The sequence below is a fragment of the Urtica dioica genome, chromosome 2, assembly GCF_054948205.1.
Source record: "Urtica dioica subsp. dioica isolate 48M chromosome 2, U.dioica_male_clone48M_v1_H2, whole genome shotgun sequence".
In the NCBI taxonomy this organism is placed as follows: Eukaryota; Viridiplantae; Streptophyta; class Magnoliopsida; order Rosales; family Urticaceae; genus Urtica; species Urtica dioica.
Genome location: NC_142757.1, coordinates 51,343,633 through 51,357,061, shown reverse-complemented (window position 1 = coordinate 51,357,061; position 13,429 = coordinate 51,343,633). Strand labels below are relative to the sequence as shown.

Here is a 13,429-nt window from a genome sequence, read left to right as displayed (position 1 = left end):
AATTATTTTGAGTTATATTTTTACCTTCATGAGAGAGAAAGTAAAGGGTTGATCCCAAAACAAGGATTTGTGTCTACTTATTGTTAAGTGTGTGTGTGAGAGAGAGAGAGAGAGAGAGAGAGAAGAGAGAGAGAGAGACGTTCCCAAAACAAGGATTAGTGTTTACTTATTGTTAATAAAAAATAAACGATGAACAAATGAGATTTACTTAAAGTGCAGAGAGAGAGAGAGAGCTCTCCATCTCTGGTCCATGGGCTCAGAGATTGAGAGCGTAATGTCTGACAAAGCGAGAGTAATAAGACAAAAGTGCTCAGAGAGAAATTAGATTGCAAAGACTTTTGTGGTCACTAATTGTTGCTGTCCACACTATGTTTTCTCGAGGAAAAGAAAGAAAGCACCGAAATCTTGAGGCAAAAAGGACCCAAATTTATGGTCGATCGTGAGATCAATTAGGTGGTGAAAAGAAAACATGGCTTCGTAAATAAATAACTTGGGCGTTGTTATTTTGGGTTTCGAGCTTTATTATTCTAAACCAAAATTATTGCAAGCTTGCAACTTGCAACACGCTTATTGTAATAAGTAACTAAAAACGGATTTTGAAGTCTTATTTAAGATTCTACGCGAGGGGTTTAACTTTTACAATTAAAAAGCTGTCCGAAGTTTAAAGTCAAGCATCATATTCTTCCGAATTATATGCCATGATTTCACAATTTCTAATTGGCTTTCTTTCAATAAAAAAAATGGCTTTGCCCTCATATGAATTAATTATTCGTTAATTAATACGAGTGTTCTTTCAATTTTTTTATGGAGTGATCTTAGAAATAGAGATGGGACCTCAATCTAATAACAAAAGGGGTTTTTTTTTCAATATATAAACCTAAAACAGCATAGGAAGTCAAACTATTACTATGATTTTTTTTTATTATTATTATTGAATGGATAAACTTATTAACGACCGGTTAACACACATCTTATCATGTCTATTAAAATGGTGTGTAGCAGTGTAAAATACACCAAATAGGTTGAGACTTCAATGACTATAAAATGGTCCCGATCACTTCGCCGTTAATCGGCTCTCCTCACATATAGAAACTTGGCTTTCTTCACATATAGAAACTCGAACAAACAGAGATCCTCATAAATTCAAGATAATTGAGGAGATCATAGAATCCGTTGGGTGATAACTTATCTTACATATTCTTGCTTCGACTCATAAGTTGAATTATCATTAGGTGTGTGTACGTACGTACCAAAGCCATGTCATTATTCTTGGCGATTATTGCTTTCATCCGCATTTTGAATTGAGATTATTTCAAACTATGTCATTATTGCTTTAAGATTATAGAACTAATTAAACGTGGGCAAAATACTTGACCAGTTTAGCTTTTAACCGCTTTGGATATGTATATTTCTTGTCTTATTTATCGAGAAAAAACAATTAAAATTAATCATTTTTTTAATTTTAACCAAACACCAGTTAAAATGACCAATCTATTAATTTTAACCGATAAAATTTAATTTATTATTTTAATGGGTTGGATCAAATTTAATTAACAAATAATTTTAAAAGTCAATTCTTATTGATTAATTTTAAAAACTAAAATTTGACAGGTAAAATTTAATTAACAATTAGTTTAAATGGGTCAAACTATAAATTGACCGACCGTTAATTCTAAGCAGTTAAAATATCCACCAAGACTTTAACATTGATGACCGAGGTTCACACCACATAAAGAAATCAACATAATCAATGTTTTCAAAAGAATAACACACTCACACTCACTCAACGAAATAGATAATCATACACGGTAAAAGAATAACAAATGGCCATAGCTCATCTATAAGTGTAGAGGTGCGAGTTCAAGTGAATATCATCTCTCCACCATTGGTGGATCCCATGAGCTTCTTTCAAGTCCCTCGAAGGCGTCATATTGACTGTCAAATTCGCCGACGGAATCAAATGCATCGGCTCCGACTCTCTCCCGATTGCCTTCAGCAACAACCCTCCGATCGAGTTCTGAGTCGCGAGCCTCTCGATCGCACCGGCTCCAATCTCATCCATGTTCCTCCGGTGCTCGAAGTACCCGATGTACTCCGAGCATATATGGTCCCCCGGGTTCACGTACAGACGGGGAAACCACGACGACAAGCAAGCAAACGGGTCTACTTCCGATACACTCCTCTCATTGTTGCTCGTCGCCTTCATGTAGACGTGAATTTCAGGATATTTTTTTTACTTTTTATTGTTGAAAATTAACGAAACAAAATTAATTTCAGTTAGTTTTTTAAGCCTAAAATTCATATTTTTACCTCTCTTTGCGCCTTCACGCAACGCTGAATTTTCGATTCAAAACAAATAAAAATTGAACTTTTTCGAATAAATTGTAAATTTAATCAGAATTAACACTAAGCAAAATATATCTCAGCTTTTTTGTTACTATCTTAATTTCCGGTTTACCTTCATGGCGATGGTGAGGCCGGCGGTGATAACGCTGGTGGCGAACCGAATCCCGTGTTTGACCTTCTTGTCCTTGATCCTCTCGATCGGGGCCGAGAAGAACGGCGGGTTAAAGAGGAACGCCTCGAGGAGGAGATTCGCGGTCCTGGCCATGGTCTTGCCGGAGAGCAAAGCCATGGCCGCTCCGAGCGAGTGTCCGGCGAGCCAAACGTTGGAGTCTCCGACGGCGGCGACCATGTCTCGCACGGCCCGCATCGCGGCCTCGAACCGCGAGGTCCGGTGGAGGCCGTGCTGGAGGAAGTGAAGGTCGAGCTCGACGTCCCTCGAGAACGTTCCGGGCTTCGTCAGAGTTCCCCGGAACGCGATCACGAATCTCGGGCTTCCCTCGAGAGAGCCCGAGCCGTGGTGGTCTAGGCCGCGGCTAAGATATGGATAAAACGGTTAATCATTTACAGTGCAAAGCAGTCAGAGGTTTAACTGGTTAACCGTCATTTTTTTTACAAAAAATTAGCCAAATAAGCCACCAAAAGTCTAAGAATTGCTAAATAACCAACATTTTGTAATTTTTTTGTAAATAGCCACCTCAGCTTATTTACGGTACCAAAAAAGACAAAAATATCCTAAAACATTCCCACTTATTTTGGGTTTTTTTATCTTTTTTAGTGTTGTAAATAAGTTGAGGTGGCTATTTATAGAAAATGCCATAAGTCAAATGGCTATATAGCTAAAACACCCTTTTTTTTAATGATTGATTGTTTTTGTTAAAACTAATCGTTAGGTTAATTTTAACCAAAATGAACGGTAAAAATTATCTGCTCGGTTAATTTTAACTGGGTAAAATGTTAAATTTTAACCACCTGTAGCCACGGCTGTGGAGCTCGAAAACGGCGCCGAAGATTGAGGAATCGGCGTCGTCAATGAGGGTTCGGAGGAGATTGAAGCCGAAGAACCGGAACCACGGAGGAGCGAGGGCTTGGTCTCCGACGCGATTCTCTTGCCGGTCTCGCTCCAGAATGTAAACGCTCTGAACCAAACTCGCCGCCACTGACCTCCGGTGATGCACGTTTTCCCTGCACTTGTGAACGCCGCGTCTCTCAGGAAAAAGAAAATACAAGATACGATAGGGAGCGATAATTCGTCGGCATTTCTCGGTGCCTTGAGGGAAAATATCCAACTAAAACGCGAATTTGAAAAAAAAAAAAAAATAGTTTGGAATATTGTAGTCGAGGAAATTCGCAGACATACAAGGATATCATAAAGTCGGGTCTCAATATAGAGAACGAAAACTCGTAGGCCTTTACGATACCTTGGTGAAAGATATCCCACTAAATTGTGAATTTGAAATTAAAAATAAAATATTAAAAAAAAAGTGTGGAATACTTATAGTCAAAAGGAAATTTATAGACATGCAAGGATATCAGAAAGTCTCACGCTGGGTCTCATATAAAGACCGATTACTCGTAGACCTTTACAGTACCTTTGTGAAAAATATCCAATTAAATTATGTATGCTCTGTTATAGAGTAGTCTTAGATTGCTCAACTCCGTTTGAAATTATAGAAAAAGAAGAAAAGATTGGAAGATTTAATTATAGCCAAGGAAATTTGCAGACGTTCATGGACATAAGAAAGTCTCACGTTGGCTCTCGGAAAAATACAAGATAGAGAGCGAAAATTCGTACGCATTTTCGATACCTTGGTGAAAAATATCCAACTAAAATGAGGATTTCAACTTTTTATTAGAAAAAAAAAAAAACATGTTTTGAGCATTAATAATCAAGGAAATTCACAGACGTACAAGGATATCAGCCAGTCTCAGGTTAACTCTCAGAAAAATACAATATAGAGAGCAAAAACTCGTAGGCATTTTCAATAACTTAGTGAAAACTATCCAACTTAAATAGAAATTTGAAATTTAAAAAAGAAGAAAGAAAAAAAAAGAAGAAGAAAGTTTCATGTATTAATAATCATGGAAATTCGCAGAAGTACAAGGATATCAGAAACACTCACGTCAGCTCTCAGAAATATATCCAAACTAAAATGCGAATATTAAAAAAAAAGTTTGGAATACTAATAATCAAGGAAATTCAAAGACGTGCAAGAATATCAGAAAGCCGCACGTTTGATTGGGTATCTTGGCAATGTACTTCTTATAAATGATCGACAATCCATCAGTGATGAACTAATTTAGGACCTAAAAAAATTCACTTTTCACTCAGTTTTTTGTGCCCCTGAAACATAATTTCCATCGATTTTTTTAAGCACATCCATCCAAACAAGAATGAAAACACTATGGAACCTTTTTGAGCACATTGCTTCTATCAGAATACGAGAGAGCAACTCAGAATTTGTAACAATTTTCCATACCTTGGCGAAAAACATCTAACTAAAATGCGAATTTAAAAAAAAAATGGTTAAGAATATCAATAATCAAGGAAATTCTAGGCAATGTAGTTCTTATAAGTGATTGACAATCCACATCGATGAACTACATTTTGGGTAAGCGTTATACCTAATTCTAAAAAAATTTCATTTTTTTCTCCCTTATTTTGTGCCTCTGAAACGCCATTCTCATTAGTTCGTCCCATCGATTTTAAAAGCACATCCAAACAAGAACGCGAAAATATGCAGAAATCTTTTTAATTTTATACTTTATAATAGATTACCATTATTTATACTTTTGTTGACTTCCCACCAAAAAAACAAAATAAAAACGAATTTTGATTTCACAAACTTTTCTTCACTACTTTGATTTATTGTTGTTTATAACACACGAGTCATTGTTCAAACTAATTTCTACTTTTTATAGATATAGCAGTGAAAGTGATTGTCACCAGAAATCAAAATGCACTAAACCAAGACATTATCTAGGGTAAAATGATTTCCACAATAAGGTTGAATATTTGAAGTATCCAGAAATAATAATAAATTGAAATAACGAAAAACAATGATTGTGGTGAATCCGATACCCAAAAATGGAAAAGAAGAACTGACCAGTCAATTGAAGTCAAATGCAATGGTCCCGAAAGGTCAAAGCTTTCTCTCTCTGAACTCGTTCTCGTTATCGCCATTAGACACAGTTATTAATAATCTCTAAAAACTTCCTCTCAATTCTCTGCAAAACCAAACATTTTCCAAATTTCAACCCCAAATCTGAATACGAAAACCGTTTCATACACATCTTTTGAAATCGATCAAATGCGCAGAAAACACATTGGCGAAAGTCAGATTTAGAAGAGACTGAACGAGACAAACAAACAGAGAAAATGCAACGCGCCAGAAATATCTGGAGAATATTAAACGCACCTTCGAAGGAATAAAAATTTACACGGAAACTACTTATTCCCAAGTTTTTAGTAGATCTTCACATAAAAATAGACTAAAAAATTAAAATTAAATTAAAAAATTAATAAATAAATAAATAAAACCTGACGTTGTCGTTGGTCGGTATGACCGGAACGGAAGAGAGAAAGAGAGATGTCACTTTCAGTTGGCACTTGGCAATTGATTTATTTTTCCTTTTGTATTTCGCTAGGTGCACTTTTTTTTTTTGAAAACTCGGTAGGTGTATTTTTATTCGCATTTAATTTAATTAATTTGTTTACAGGGCATTTATTTTTAGAGAAATTGTATCATTTGTCATCAATTTCATAACATTTTCTCACTTTCCACCAAAAGACTAATTTGGTCCAAAATACCACCATCTATGTCAACAATAATGCGAAAATTGTTATGGATTAAGTTATAAAAAAAAATTAAAATAAAAAATGAATATTTGTGAACATTGTGAATGTCATTTGAAAATGAGTAGTTCGGATAGAACCGAACTTTTGATTGATCCTGGTACTTGGGAACCTGTGGATCTTCACATGGCCTCTCTGGATCCTATTGAATTTCATTCAGTATCAATAGGGCAAATGCGGCCATAGTGACTAGGATGGATATCTCGTGTCATTCACTATTAGATGTCAACATCGTTGACATAGATGTCAACATCGTTGACATAGATGGTGACATTTTGGGCTAAATTAGTCTTTTGGTGGAAAGTGAAAAAATGTTATGAAATTAGTGACAAATGAAGCAATTATTAAGAGGATTATTAATATTACTCTGTCCTCCAAGTCTCCAGCTATATTAGAAGACTCGTCACAAACTTCTATTTCTATTTTTTGTCATGTGAAAGAAACGAAGGGATTTTAACAATTATTGCGGACTTTCTAGTTTTTTTTTTAATTTATAAAGTACTAATTCACCTATGAAAAAAAATTAAATTGATTTTGAAATTTGAGGGGTTTACGGTGTTCCTTTGACGGTCTTAGTAGTTAGTAATCACGGTAAAACTAAAAGATAACGGCACCGTTTGGTATAGCTTTGTTTTAAAAAAAAATGATTTTAGATTCAGTTTTTGAAAGAAAAAAAAAACGTTTTTTTTTAACTGACAGATGTTTGGTAAACTGTAGCTTTTACCAAAAGTTGGGAATCGTAGCTTTCATAACATACGTACAATCTGCAAAATCGTTTTTGAAGTGAAAAAACTGTTCTATCAAACGTCACATTGGCAGTTTAGTTTTTTGTAAAAATAAAAATAATCCTTAAAAAACTGAACCAAACGGGGCCAACATTAAGTAAATATGTCGGTGCAATGTAAAAATATGTACGAGTGTAATAAACACAAAATTATTATTTATGTTATCATTTTCTCTAGCATAATACCAAGTATTCACTTAACAATTTTTTTATTTTTTATACTATTTTCAGTTTTGTCCTTTGGCCAAAACGTGTGTTTTTCTAAGGTATCACATCTATATCAGTTAACTATGATTTCATATTTGATTTTTTCAATCCCCGCTATTTTTTGTTCAACGTAATATTGATTTCATTAAACGCTCCATCTCTTTTGTTTGTGATTATGAAGACGAAGATTTTGTGTGCTCTGCGTTGAAGATTTTATAAGTAATCCATATATTATATATTTTTTTTTTTAATGTTGAAGTTGTTAAAATAAACTTGGAAATGTAGTTGACTCAACCTAGCCAAAATCCTAAAAAAATCTCAAATGGATCACGGAACTCCAGAGACATTCGTTTAATGCAACTAACATGCATTGATTTGCTTTAATTATATTACTCCAATTAACACGGTAGTAGTGACTAAGAATAAATGAATAAAAAGAGACAATAAATCGAATCAAGTTTGGGTCTCAAGGATAAAGTTGGCCATGTGGAACTTGAAAATTGAAATTCACTAGTCCCTTCTCATATTTTACGGGAATTAGAACTCCAGAAACCGTAAAAAATAATACTAGAAAGTCTCGGAATCATTTTCTACGTTATAGGGAGTTCTCTGTACCATATTTCACGGTTCCGGAATTCTTATATTTTCCATTTTTTCTTTTATATTAATTTTGAATGTAAATTAAAAAAAAATCATATTTTTAATTAAAAAAGTACAACTTAAAAAAAATGGTACTAAATAATGCTAAATGGGGTCCAAATTATCTCATTTTCGGATGATTCCGGGTTAAAAATTTCTTATTTCTCATATGATACCAATAATATGACATATTGGGTCCCTCGAGATTTCATATGGCCAACTTTACTTGAAGACTTGTTCGAGTTGGACTTGGGTTTTAAGGACTCACTGAACGGTGCTCGAAGTTATTTAAATATAAAAGCAATCATATACACTGTTCAAAACATATTACAGTTCATCAACCATTACAATAATTGTATGTAAAGGGGAGTATCAACCATTACAATAATTATATGTAAAGGGGAGTATCAACCATTAAATACTTAAGCAATCATGTCTAAAGATTTTTTATTCATTAATTTAATGTATTCCTTTAGCTCTTTTAGTTCTGGAATATTGCACATAAAAAAGGAGAACTTCAGCTTACCTTTGTTATAATATTGTATGTTGTGAATTTTACATTTGATAGCTTATTCGTTAAATGGATGTAGTATACTTTTGCATGATGCACATATTTTATTTACCTGGCCATTACTTTTCACATATTGCGGGTGAGTTTGTATACTTAAAAGCTTTTAATGATATATAGTTCCAACTTTCCAAACCACAAGTATAATCACGAGGTAAAAAAAATAAAAAATTCTTGAAATAAAGATACAAAGGCAAAAAAATACATATAAGAATTTCAAAACCATGACAAGCACGTCATATTTTTTTAAGAGTTCTATTTAAAAGTGTGGGAAAAGATGTCTCTACTTGGACCAAGCAACGGAGTCGATTTCGGCTTGGGCACTCCTGTATAGCTCGAGCCTCTGCGCAATGGCCGATCGCCGCTCCATCACCGCCGGATCCTCGTTCAACAGCGTCGATAATCGCTTTTGCTGCAATAATGTATTTCAAGTTATATCAAAACATTTACGCAAATACACACACACACACACTAGTCTTAGCACGCGCTCCGCGAAAGTGTTTTCATGAAATACATTCGTGACAAAATAAGTAGAAACTATTAATTTGTTTAACTTGTTTGTTCAAAAGTGACAATCTTGAAAAATGAAATAAATGTGTTAAATTATGGTTTAAGTTGATTGATTGGAAAGTAAAAACCCTATTACAAAAAATTAGGTAGCCAACTAAAACGTGTGGGATTGCTATATAGCCAACGTTTCCCAAAATATTAACTATACTTTGCTCAATGAATTACCAATACACTCTGACCTGATTGGTAAAAATAAAAATAAATATAAAAATTTAGAGGAAAATATTACCTCCATTTTGCCCAAATCGGCGAAGAAATGGTCAAGCAAGCTTCGTTTCGCCTCTCGTACTTGGCAATACACGACGGACTTTGGGATAGAGTTTCGCAGACTTGCACAGACCATGTTGACGTAAGACAACACCGTGGTTCCTATTTTAACAGAACGTTACAAAAGTTCTCGAGCTCGGAATTTCGTAAGATAGAATCAAAATACATATATATACATACCGATCCGGCGGAGGTACGAGTCGTTGTATCGGTCGAAAATGGAGTGTGATGGTTGACCACCCTTTTCGACGTCTTGAGGAAGCTTGCGGAAGAAGTCGACAGTGAGGTAACTACTCTCCATGTCGACGAGCTTGAGGGAAGCTTTCTTGCTCTCTTCCTTCATCCTTTCCAACGACTCGATCGCCGCGTTTGTAACCTCGACTCTCAGCCCAGGGTACTGCTTTAACTCCTGTTAAACATCAAAATCAATCCCACACTTTGTAATTATTGCACGTAAAAGTGGGAACAATTAATTTCCAGTTGAAACGCAGTAACGTACCAGGGTCTCGTTGATAGCCTTGTGAACTAGATCCTTCAATAGGGAATGGACCTTGAATTCCAAAATGAAAAAAAATAAAAAAAAACCCGTCATTTATGATTTTCCGTGGACAAATAAAAATCGTGTTAAGATCTATATAAGAATATAATAATGTATTTCCTCTATATCTAGTTAAACTTACGGCATCAACTGCAGCTTCAGCGGGACCTCTGATAGTAATCAAAGTAGATTCAATGAGACGGCGATATCCTTGTTCGGGAGCTATCAAATGAGGTTGATATCCATCGGCTTCAGTGATGAGCTTCCGAATATTCTCCATTGATAGTTGCTTATCGAATTGCAGTCTTTTAAGAGCAGCAGGAAGTTGGTTATCAAATACGTTGTATATTTTATCACCACCAGGACGCCTGTAAATAATCATAAATAAATAAATAAAAGTATATTATATTAATCCGTAAAAAAAATCATGAAAGTGGAAGAAAGAAGCAAATAAATAAAGCAAAAGCTATATGGGGTAGCGAAAAGGTGGAATTGGGTTACTTACACGCCATCAAGATGCTCCTTGTATATCTGATCAAAAATCCGACAGATTTCCATGATTGAGTAAAGCTTTCCCTGAAAATAATAACCAATCAATCAGCTATGCAACTCCTGGCATAAACAAGGTAACTGTTTTCAAGATTGAGAAAACCTACCCCAGCATCAGCAGCAATAGGCTTCCCAAGACGCGAAAGTTCAGATTCGAGTTCAGAAATCGTCTTGCTAATAAGGGATTGAAGGCCAGGAATTTTTGACTTGATAACATTTTCCAAATGCTGGAGAGAGAGAGAGAGAGAGAGAGAGATATTATTGACTTGATTACCAAATTTTTGTTTAAAACAGTAAACAAAATTCAAAAACTATAATGATGTGTACCTTGGAGAGCATTTTTGCAAGATGCTCAGACCCCATTCTGTGGTTGAGGTGCTTGTACTCCGGGGTGGTAGAGAAATACTCGCGTTCTCTACGCCGAGCGGCAATCATGTCTACATTCTTGTTAATGTCTTGTTGTGAGCGGTTCACAACTCCGACCCATGGAAATTTGAGTCTGTATGACTTTCCTTCCAACATCTGAGCAAAAGAAAAAAAAAAAAAAAAAAAAAAAGGTGTCTCAATACTAGTATATAGTTTACCAATGCTTCTTTTATTCTAATACATTCAAGAGAACCGTATGATTTCTGTCAAGAAAGAGGTAAGAGTGCTTACATCTACCGCATCAGTACCCTTATCCATGAGATCAATCTTTGTTAGGACACCGATTGTCCTGTCCCCTGAGAAGCAAAAACATAAAATTAATCACATAAATATCCGTTTTTGGTCAAGAAATAGTATCGCGCTTTAAGAAAAAACAATTATTGACTTACCTGCGGGATCCACTTCACGAGAAATCTTTATCGCATCAGATGTTGCGAGATCTTGATTAGCAGGTGAAATAGCAAGAATAATGCAATTCGGCTGCAAAAAATGAAAGAGTAAGAACCTTTGAAAGAAACACACACACAAAACGATAGTCTACATGAAAAACGGAATACATCATAACTTCACATCTCAAATTTAAATGATTTAGCACTTATCAGCATTCACATTCTTATTAGTACGTTGACACTTGGAATGAGTTCTTACTTTCTCAATGAAGGAACGGACCATGTTCTCGATATCTTGAACGATACTGTCTGGCTGACCCTCTGTAGAATTGAAGAAGCAAGATAAATGTAACATTTAAAACTTCATACAAATTAGCACTATTTGTGAAAAAGAGTTCCGGAACTAAAATGGAGAGAAATCTAGGCCTGCAAATTAGGTTCCTAAAAGCCATAAGAAGTGTAGCTACTAAACTTAATTCTAGCTCCTCAGACCTGAGATCCTTCGTCAAGTCAACCTGCTAGGTTTGAACTTCTATTTGCTTTCCTTTGTGTATATGTTCTTCTGGATTTTCTTAGTAGTTATATGCAACAACAACAAAAATCCATAAACTTGATTTTCAACCATATACTCACCAACTGCTACTTTTGTGAGCCCAGGAAGATCAATGAGTGTCAAGTTGACAACTGCAATTTAAATTAAAAAACAATAAGTATGGTTAAAAAAAAGGCAATAAAGAAACTTATAATAATGCTCTATATATGGATTCCTGGATTCCTATGATAGGAAGGAAAAATCAACTTCCCGACTTACCATTAGGAGAATATATGCTAAGATGAATCGGAACGCTAGAAATTTGTTTGCTGCGCCCAGTTTCTCTGTCCGTCTCATCTTGGATCTCCTTCCTCACATCAGCTAAACAGAAATAATTATAAAAAATTATAATTTTTTTTGCAATTCAACAAGCTCATTAAGAAATGGACATCAAGTTAAACTTTGTTTTTTTGCTAGAAAATAATGAGCCATATTAAATGTTTCAAAATTTTCAGAACAAAGTAAGAAAAAGAAATGTAGCCTTAGGAAACTCGATGGAATTTACCGAAATTTGCGAATTTTTTTCTTGGAAGATGAAGGAACTCCGCATATTCCCTGCTGCCTTCGGGAAGTTTATGAAGCTGTAGCACAAGAGGACGCCGAGTAACAATTCCTACAAAAAAATAAAAAGGTTTCCATTTCATTATTTCTCAGTCTTCGAGAATCAAAATCAACAAAATAGGAACGAGAAGTATTCGGAAGTTGACTTACCAGACCCTCGAGGCAAAAAGTCCTTTCCAACAACACTCTCCAACACAGAGGACTTGCCTGAACTCTGTGAAAACCAGATTGACATTGTCAGAGACCCAATAACATTGAGCTCGATCGAGCTACCTAAATCACGACCGAATATCAAAACAGTGACCAAATTGCAGCTCAAAATAACAGTACTAATTGAACATCATCAAAGTAAAATACTCTATCGCCTAAACACCACCGCTACCACTTGATCGAATTGCAATATCGTCAATTCGTAAATCGAAAGATCGGTTTCTTACATAAATTAAAAAAGAATAACATACACGGATCCAACTAAGTTTCACCGCATTTTGACAATCAGAGAAGGTACGGAGAGGTGACCTGACCACCGACGACGGCGATGGCGGGAAGAGAGTCCCAGAGAGTCGGCAAAGCGCTTGCCTCGCCGTGGTCGCCGAGAGCCGTACATGCCCTCTGGATTTTGTTAACGAGCGAAATTAGGTTTTCCATTTCCGATCGCGACAACTGAGATCGGAGAGCCGGCGGTCAGAAACAGCGTCCTCGGGGCTCGGATCGTCCGGATCTGAGGTCTTCTTCACCGGAAAACGCGTCGGAGAAAAGAGATAGAAAAGTCTGTGGCGATGGTTAGAGATAATAGAAAGAGTCTTGTGTCTGAAGAGAAACACAGAGCTTTGGTTTGTAGAGTCTGTTTTTGAAAATGTAGAGAGAGAGAGAGAGTTGGATGAGAGTTTTTATGGGTTTTAATCTTATATAATATACAAGATAAAAGGCAATTTATTACATAGAGAGAGAAAGGGGCAATTTTTTTTAGAGAGAAGTGTGCGTTAATTTTACTTGATTTTATTGTCTAATTTCTACTTCAACGCACACCCAACAAACAATACCCCGATATAACCTAAAAAAAAAAGACAATAATAATAGTTTAACATAATTACGTCCATTTCGTGCAATAGGAAGAAAAAAAATTTGCTCGAAATTGAA

The 13,429-nt window shown here is 35.4% G+C and overlaps 2 protein-coding genes across 4 annotated transcripts; both read right to left on the bottom strand.

The window, feature by feature from the left end:
* Nucleotides 1–1,686: 1,686 nt before the first annotated feature.
* LOC149405420 (alpha/beta-Hydrolases superfamily protein) lies at nt 1,687–5,959 on the bottom strand. Of its 3 annotated transcripts, none has more exons than XM_089630372.1 (5): nt 5,885–5,959; nt 5,451–5,571; nt 3,316–3,528; nt 2,459–2,879; nt 1,687–2,200 (listed from the first exon to the last, which is right to left on the bottom strand). In XM_089630372.1, exons 2-5 carry the CDS (start codon nt 5,525–5,527, stop codon nt 1,835–1,837), a joined length of 1,077 nt encoding a protein of 358 aa, XP_089486498.1. In that variant the 5' UTR covers nt 5,528–5,571; nt 5,885–5,959; the 3' UTR covers nt 1,687–1,834. The 3 variants fall into 3 exon arrangements, with proteins under 3 accessions (XP_089486498.1, XP_089486504.1, XP_089486492.1); XM_089630378.1 differs by having other exon boundaries at nt 5,890–5,951; XM_089630366.1 differs by lacking the exon at nt 5,885–5,959 and adding an exon at nt 5,763–5,867.
* Nucleotides 5,960–8,552: 2,593 nt separating this feature from the next.
* Nucleotides 8,553–13,195, bottom strand: LOC149405419 (dynamin-related protein 5A). Its single transcript, XM_089607163.1, has 16 exons — nt 12,809–13,195; nt 12,440–12,503; nt 12,234–12,341; nt 11,948–12,049; nt 11,770–11,820; nt 11,396–11,457; nt 11,137–11,227; nt 10,979–11,043; nt 10,649–10,843; nt 10,429–10,548; nt 10,278–10,348; nt 9,915–10,140; nt 9,734–9,784; nt 9,415–9,643; nt 9,197–9,336; nt 8,553–8,809 (listed from the first exon to the last, which is right to left on the bottom strand). Exons 1-16 carry the CDS (start codon nt 12,935–12,937, stop codon nt 8,681–8,683), a joined length of 1,833 nt encoding a protein of 610 aa, XP_089463289.1. The 5' UTR covers nt 12,938–13,195; the 3' UTR covers nt 8,553–8,680.
* Between the last annotated feature and the right edge of the window lie 234 nt (nt 13,196–13,429).

Excerpts from the sequence above, each read along its gene's own strand:
- LOC149405420 (XM_089630372.1), bottom strand. The coding sequence starts at position 5,527 with ATGGCGATAACGAGAACGAGTTCAGAGAGAGAAAGCTTTGACCTTTCG. Across the intron at positions 2,880-3,315 it reads CTCCACAGCCGTGGCTACAG|CCGCGGCCTAGACCACCACG; the intron begins GTGGTTAAAATT and ends TCCATATCTTAG. Across the intron at positions 2,201-2,458 it reads GCCTCACCATCGCCATGAAG|GCGACGAGCAACAATGAGAG; the intron begins GTAAACCGGAAA and ends GTCTACATGAAG.
- LOC149405419 (XM_089607163.1), bottom strand. The coding sequence starts at position 12,937 with ATGGAAAACCTAATTTCGCTCGTTAACAAAATCCAGAGGGCATGTACG. Across the intron at positions 10,844-10,978 it reads AGGGTACTGATGCGGTAGAT|ATGTTGGAAGGAAAGTCATA; the intron begins GTAAGCACTCTT and ends TCTTTTGCTCAG. Across the intron at positions 10,349-10,428 it reads CTATTGCTGCTGATGCTGGG|GGAAAGCTTTACTCAATCAT; the intron begins GTAGGTTTTCTC and ends TATTATTTTCAG.